We start from the raw sequence: 7,282 nt of genomic DNA on the forward strand, positions 1-7,282 counted from the left end.
TCTCTTCTGTATTTTTCGTCCTTTGTTTTACTTCTTCGTTTCCTCTTTTCTTTCCATCTTACTCATTTCGTAACTTTTCTTCTCCAATCAAATGCAGTAAAAGAAAAACATATTTGTTTTTGAAATTTTATTTCCGCGTTGCAAAAAGTACAAAAAGGAACTTAAAAACTATAATTCAGGCTTTAACAACAACGATATATGACCTATATTTTATATTAGAAGTTAATGCATGTTCTGCTGGTTCATATGTGTGATCTTTCTTGGAATGGTACAGTTTCTCGGGACGTGCAGTCAGTTCAACCAAATTCTCATCCAAATTACCCTCCACCGTTTACAAAACTGAATAATAGTAGTATATAAAGTTGCATTATTAAATAAAGTACTGATCAAGTTTTCGTGAAGTTGGTATATCTAACTATTTACAAGGCAAGAGACGAGTAACGCATGTTCATGAGTGCCGTCTAGACATTTTCCAAGGAAAAGTAGCCAGAATTTTTTAACTTGCAGACATTTGTTTTATACGTTTAAGAATGCCTTTGCGAATAGCCCGAGAGTTTTGACTTTCTCTTGTTAATTTTTTTTATTTGTATATTTGGTATATTTTCTTTTTTATTGTTTTCATTTTTACTTTTATGAAAATTCTGCGGGGAGGCTCACGCCTGGCTCCACCATCTCCTTGCCAGCACCCGTGTTACAATTCAGACGTACCTTGTATACTATGGGGAGGAGAAAGCATCGCCGTCACCTGTTCGTACAGACAATTACGTCATCATTTTAAAGTTATTACATTCTGTACTTCCAGTATCACTACGCCGGTGGGATATACAGACGTATCTAACTTACATGGGACTTTTCTTCCGTTATGTTGCCTAAACCAGTTGTGATGTAAAGCAGATGGTGTCCTTACACTTTTATACGAAAGTCGGTATGGACGTAATCAGGCCTCTGGTTCAGAGCTGGAAATTATTTCTAAATTGTAGTCTTCGGGTAGCCGATTACAATGGCGGCGCGGTCTAAGGCATGAACTGTTTTCTCTCGCTCGAACGCTGGGATCGTGAGTTCGAAGCCCAGTCAAGGCATGAATGCCTGTGTGCGTCTATTCTATGTTTGTGTTGTTCTGCGTGTAGGTAGCGGCCTTGCGACGGGATTATCCCCTGTCCAAGGAGTCCTACCAACTGTGTATAGGATTAAGAAACTGAAAAGCGGCCAAGGTCCAGCAAAGGACAGTGTGTGGATGGATGAATAGATAGATAGGTAGGTAGGTAGGTAGGTAGGTAGATTGATAGATGTCTTTGGGTAGTGATGTTTCCTGAGTTCTCTTAATGGTATTGGTATGACTTAAAAAAGCAGACGTTGCAGCGACCACAAGTCAGAGACTTGGTAAGTCACTGGCCCATTACATCAGTTTCCTAATTATTTATGGTGTAAATCAGATTTTTCACTCCACAGCTCATGCGTCACCCCTGAGAGCTTTCTTTAACTAATCTCTCTGTTCCGTCTGATTATTAACTCGTGAACCTGGAAACAAATGCAGAAGAATGTTACGTCGTTGTAAGGTATGGGAAAAGTGAACATGTTATCGTGTTATAAATGCCATGCTTCGTATTCTTATGTTGAACTGTGAAACATGATACCCAGCTCTGATGAAAGAACATAATGTGGAAATATTTAAAAGGAACTGATTTTACTTGTTAATTACAAACCACATGGTGAAATATAAGTTACAAAACGGACCATCGTATAAATTGACTTGTATCACACTTTGGATTAGTTGTAAAATAGTAGGAGACTGGAGAAAATTGTGTAATGAGCTTCATAACATGTACTCTTCGCCAAATACAATTAGAATGATCAAATCAAGGAAGATGGTATGGGCAGGGCATGTAGCACGAATGGGAAGAAAATAAATGGATATAGGATTTACGTAGGAAAGTAAGGAGACAAGAAACAAGTGAGACCTAGACATAGGTGGGAGGATGATTTTAAAATAGATCTTAGAGAAATAGGATGGGATGATGTGGATTGGATTGATCTGGCTCAGAATTCAGATCAGTGGAGGTCTCTTATGAACGCGATATTGAACCTGCGGGTTCCATGAAATGTTGGGAAATTATTTATTGACTGAACATCTGGCGGCTTTTCACGAAGGACTCATTTCCATGTAGTCAGTTTTATCTCCTGGGGTGTAAAGCCGTACAATCTAATGAAAATCTATCGACATTTTGGAGGAACATGTCTCCTTTTTCACTGTCTAAGAGCAAACGAAGAAAGAAAGGAAAGCTCTGTTTGCTGCCTGTTTCACGTCGGTTTCTTACTTGTCTTACATTTAACCTCTGAAGATCGAGGTTACATGTTCTTCCGAAACGTCTGTTCACTTTCAGCTGACTACACGGCGTTGTATCCCGGAACATAGAACTCTTCAAAAAGAAAATTAATGCTCTTAATAGAAACTGTATCGAGAATTTTATACCTGAACGTGTTGAGGGGTTCCCAGTACGTACAACACGGCTTCGGCGATGTCCTTGGCCTCCAGGTGTGCGTAATTACGATAAACCGACTCTGAGCAGATTGTCCGGCTTGATGCATCAAGTATCTCTGTCTTCACCAAACCCGGACTTATGCTCTGCAGACCAAGTTAACATGAAAACACTGAGAACGGTTAGAACGTCCGTAACATTGCGTCATGGTCAGATAACGGGTTGTTATTTTCGGAATATAACGTCTGGATACTCACAGTGACCCTTATGTTTGAATTCTGCTCAGTCAGTTCTCGGCGAAGTCCCTCTGTTAATATTGTTACTGCGTGTTTGGAAGCAGCGTACATGTAGATAGGGAAAATTGAGGGGGGCAGTGCATGACCTGAAACACTATGTTAAGCAATTCCTTTTTGAGATTTGAATGAGGTGTTATAAAAATTATCATAAATCTCCTGAAATTCTAGAATGAAATGATTAAAGACGAATTTAAGAAGAAAGGAGGCTGTGCCATAGCTCACGCGGTTTGTCGCCGGCTTCCCACCGCTGCTGCGACCCGGGTTCGAGTCCAGCTCAGATCGTGTAGAATTTGTGGTGGACGAAGTGGCACTAGGGCAGGTTTTATCCGAGTACTTCGGTTTCCCCGCTCGATTCTCATTCCACTGACTGCTCCACACTCATTATCTATCGTCCGGGGCCGGTAGAGTAGGCCAGTAGTGGCGGACGTACCAAGTGGACTCAGTCTCACCCCACCCCAAGAAACTAAAATAAATTAAAACAGAAGGTGCCTAACCCCAGTAACTTGAAGGTTGTAGAATGACAGTTACATTTCTACTAAAGTACATAAATTTATAGAATGTGAATATGGACTAAGCTGGGATGCTGTCTAGAGGAAATAATTACGGCAAAGAATACCTATAAAATTTCGAACTTTGTTAAAATATGTAACTTCTTTCTTTCTTCAGCTGGTAAAAGAGGCATCACAGTGGTCTCTGTTTAGTCCACCGGTCAACAACAGAGATTCGTTTCCTGTGGCCAGAATTTGACCAGCTGTAGACCTGACAGTCGTTGGCTGAGTGATTTGCGCACTAGGATCCCAAACACAAAATATCGATTGATCGATTTTTTATCAGTCACAACGGATTTCGTTGTTGTTCGATATTCAGCAACCAGCAGTAGTCGACTTTATGTCGAAAGTAACGTAATCAGTTCCAGCCGTATGAGTAAAATCACGCATATACAGCTTTTTTTTCCGCAGATTTCTTTAATTCGTTTTCTGACAAATTTCATTTTGTGATATATTGCTTTATGCCAGTAGTGGGATTTATTTTGTGTCTTATTTCTGGAGAAGAAGCCCAATCACAACTTCTGTTGTTAAATTATATATATATATATATATATACTTCTGTTAACTCTTTTACAAGTAAGTGTCTCCATAGTGTACCTTTTCAATTCTGTATTTTGCAATTTACTATGAAAGTCACTGTGATTTTCTTTCGTACTTTCACAGCGATTTTCATCTCGGAATGCCGTTTTCCGCATGGCAAAAATGTTATACTTCGAAATCCAATGGTCTCTGCTGCGAAATGGAATTACGAAAACACATTATATATCTATAGGATATAAATGTGTGTAATGGGGGCAATCTGCACAACAATATTCCTGAAAAACAAAATAGACATTATTGTATCAATGTTTGTTTTATTTTGCTGTTGATGCAGTAGTGTCTATTTTGTTTTTCAGGAATGTTGTTGTGCAGACTGCCCCAATTATACGCATTTATATCCTATGTATGACACACAACAGGATGCATACTATTAAGACAAAATATGTGTTACATAGGATTTGAGGTTCTCACAGCGTTGGTTATGAAGAGTAATATCTTCTTGGATATAATGCCATGTAATCCATCGAAAATCAACCGACGTTTCGGTGAAACATATCGCCTCTGTCTTCAAAATATGGAAGGAATATTTTCCTACGAAACCTCGGTTAACTTTCAACAGACTACACGGCGTTATATCCCAGAAGATAGAACTCTTCTTGTATATATTATTATCGAGTTTTGCCACATGTTTTTAAATAAAATAGAAAACATGGCGAACGCTTCGAACTAGTAATTTAAATTGTGGGCAGTAGATGTCGGACACTGCTGGTGTAACTGTGCCATAGAGAAGCATGGCGGTGTTCTATAGATATATCTATAGATATCCAATTGTGCCATGACACTCGAGATACCGTATCCAGACACAGACATCTGATAGTGTTAGTAAGTGTTGCCAACCTATTCATGTGGATAATATGTCCGTCATCTACTGCGCGTTCTTTCATGGACTGGATTGCTTCTTTTGTGCAGACACTCAATGCTAACACATTCAGCTCCAGTATACTTCTCCAGCTGTCCACTGGACCGTCTGAAACACGCAATAGTAAAGACTGTGCATTAAATAGATGTTTATATATTGGCATGTCTGCTGAAAACCAGAATTATGAAGCCACCAGAGACATCCGTTCCTATATAATGGCTCTGAAAACACGCCCGTTTCTAGAAAATATTAGAGGATTAAATTTGGCGGCGGTCAAGCTTACGGCCGTTCAAGTGACTAAGCTGCCGTTATAGCATAAGATACGTAAGATAGACATGATTTGCTTTGTAAAGTCTGGACTGACGGAGGACTTGTATACAGTGCACAAGGAAGAATTCTCAATAACATGCTACATGTGCGATACGTACACTTGACAAATATGAAGCCTCTTTATGAGAGAGAAACCCATGCTCTCGTCAGAGAGGATGTTACGTAAGGACTATGACCGCAAGGGCCAGTTGCAAAAAGAAACCTCTGATCATGATCCTCAAAGGGCTTAGTGCCAAGACGAACTGATGGACGGTAAACCGCCAGTCGTAAAGTAACTCTGACTTTGTGACTTTAAAACGCTTATGATTCCTTACCCATCAGACTGATCTCGCTAGCAACTCCGGCGTTGTTGACTAAGATATCTACTCCACCTAAGTTAGCGTTAACCCACTTGAAGGCTTGTTTAATATCCGCTTCTTTAATGATGTCACATTTTAAGGGGTAGAGTTTTCCTGGTTCGGATGACAGGGATGCCGACAATTCCTGAAAACAGATTTCATGTAGGTTTGGAGGTTCTCACAGAGGCAGATATGAAGATTTCTGTCTTCTGGGACGTAGCGCCGTGAAGTCCGTTGAAAGTCACCCGAAGTTTCAGAGAGTTTTGCTTGCTACCTGCTTTATTTTGGTTGCTTGTTTAGCTTCCCAAGTATAATTAGAATGATCAAGTCAAGGATGATGAGGTGGGCAGGGAATGTAGCACGAATGGGGGAGAAAGGAATGCGTATAGAATATTGGTGGAAAAGCCAGAAGGAAAGAGACCACTGGGAAAACCAAGGCGTAGGTGGGTGGACAATGTTAAAATAGAACTTAGAGAGATAGGATGGATTGGATTGATCTGGCTCAGGATAGGGACCAGTGGAGGGCTCTTGTGAACAATGTAATGAAACTTCGGGTTCCATAAAATGCTGGGAAATTCTTGAGTAGCTGCAGATTTGGCTTCTCAAGAAGGGCTCAGCTCCATAAGTTAAGTTTAGCTTCTTCAACCTTGAGTATGAAGATATATATATATATATATATATATTTTTTTTTTCTTCGAGCCCCACACTNCGTTACCACGGCAACACGCCCTGACCAACGCTCCATTGCTCTTTCCCGATTCTGAAATTTTTTTTTCACCTCACTTCGTAATTTATTTGAAGTTCATGAATTTGTGTTTTAGGGTCATTTACCTTCTAAATTTAATTTGATCGCTGTTATCAGCTGTTATCATTGAAGAATGCTCCATATTGGACGTTAGACACGTTTATGATTCGTCAGCATGTCAAATATAAGAAATCTGTCTCCAGCAACTGATCATTCATACCAAAAATACTGACATGTTGACACACAAAAAAAAACTCTTTTGCTTGTAGTCCGCAAGCGAACTATACTGATCGAGCGACCGCCGCTTGTCGGCGAAGTTGGTGCCAACTTTAGCGGATAGAGAGCGTCGCGTGGTCAGCGCAACGGATCCCCACGGCCGTTAATCTCTTTTCTTCTAGACCGGTGCCGCTATTTATCCATTCAAGTAGCTCCTCAATTATCCTCACGAGGCTGAGTGGACCCCGTTCCAGACCCACTGTGTCTCAGAAAATTCGGGACATATTGACACAGACTTCATTTAATTTCTTCAGGCCGAAATATAAAAATTGTAGTTCCATTTCTTAACACATTTAAGTCTATTTTTAGAAGATTTCGCGACCTCCCCACTCCCGCTGAGCGCCTATTAAGACAGGAAATAACTCAGGAACACGTGAGCGGATAGCAGTGTAATTTGATATTAGGAATTTTGCCAAACTGTTCATAAACTTTCCAATTTCTATTATGAACGGACAAAAGGAATCGAGATATTATTCCATGTGGGACTCGAATTTTATTGGAAAAAAATTCACAGTAATAATACTCAGTGACAGGTTTCCACCTCAGGATACGGCACAGCGGCAGGCTTTTGTGAGAATGGTGATGAGCCTGCAGCTTTAATATTTTATTTAATTTATTTATTGATTTGTGATGGCACTGTCACTTATCCAGACTATATGCCTGCATAGTCTTATGATAAGGTAAAGATGTCTCTGTGCTGAACTAATTAAGCACTACGTCATGGAGGCGTATGGGGGAGTGGATGTATAGATCCACATTTTCTTAACCTCTGCACGAACTGGAGGTGAGTGATCCCCCAGCGGTTTTACCCCC

General features: G+C 40.2%; 1 protein-coding gene across 1 annotated transcript; it reads right to left on the reverse strand.

Annotated features, from left to right (window-relative positions):
* Nucleotides 1-1,178: 1,178 nt before the first annotated feature.
* LOC111868327 (dehydrogenase/reductase SDR family member 11-like) lies at nucleotides 1,179-5,596 on the reverse strand (the record flags this gene model as incomplete). The annotated part of the gene is made up of 5 exons (XM_033753012.1): nucleotides 1,179-1,518; nucleotides 2,471-2,623; nucleotides 2,735-2,867; nucleotides 4,759-4,888; nucleotides 5,425-5,596. Coding segments are annotated over 5 exons (630 nt in total), but the record flags the coding sequence as incomplete, so codon positions are not given.
* Nucleotides 5,597-7,282: the final 1,686 nt, after the last annotated feature.

Source organism: Cryptotermes secundus, unplaced genomic scaffold (genome assembly GCF_002891405.2).
Source record: "Cryptotermes secundus unplaced genomic scaffold, Csec_1.0 scaffold1368, whole genome shotgun sequence".
Lineage (NCBI taxonomy): Eukaryota > Metazoa > Arthropoda > Insecta > Blattodea > Kalotermitidae > Cryptotermes > Cryptotermes secundus.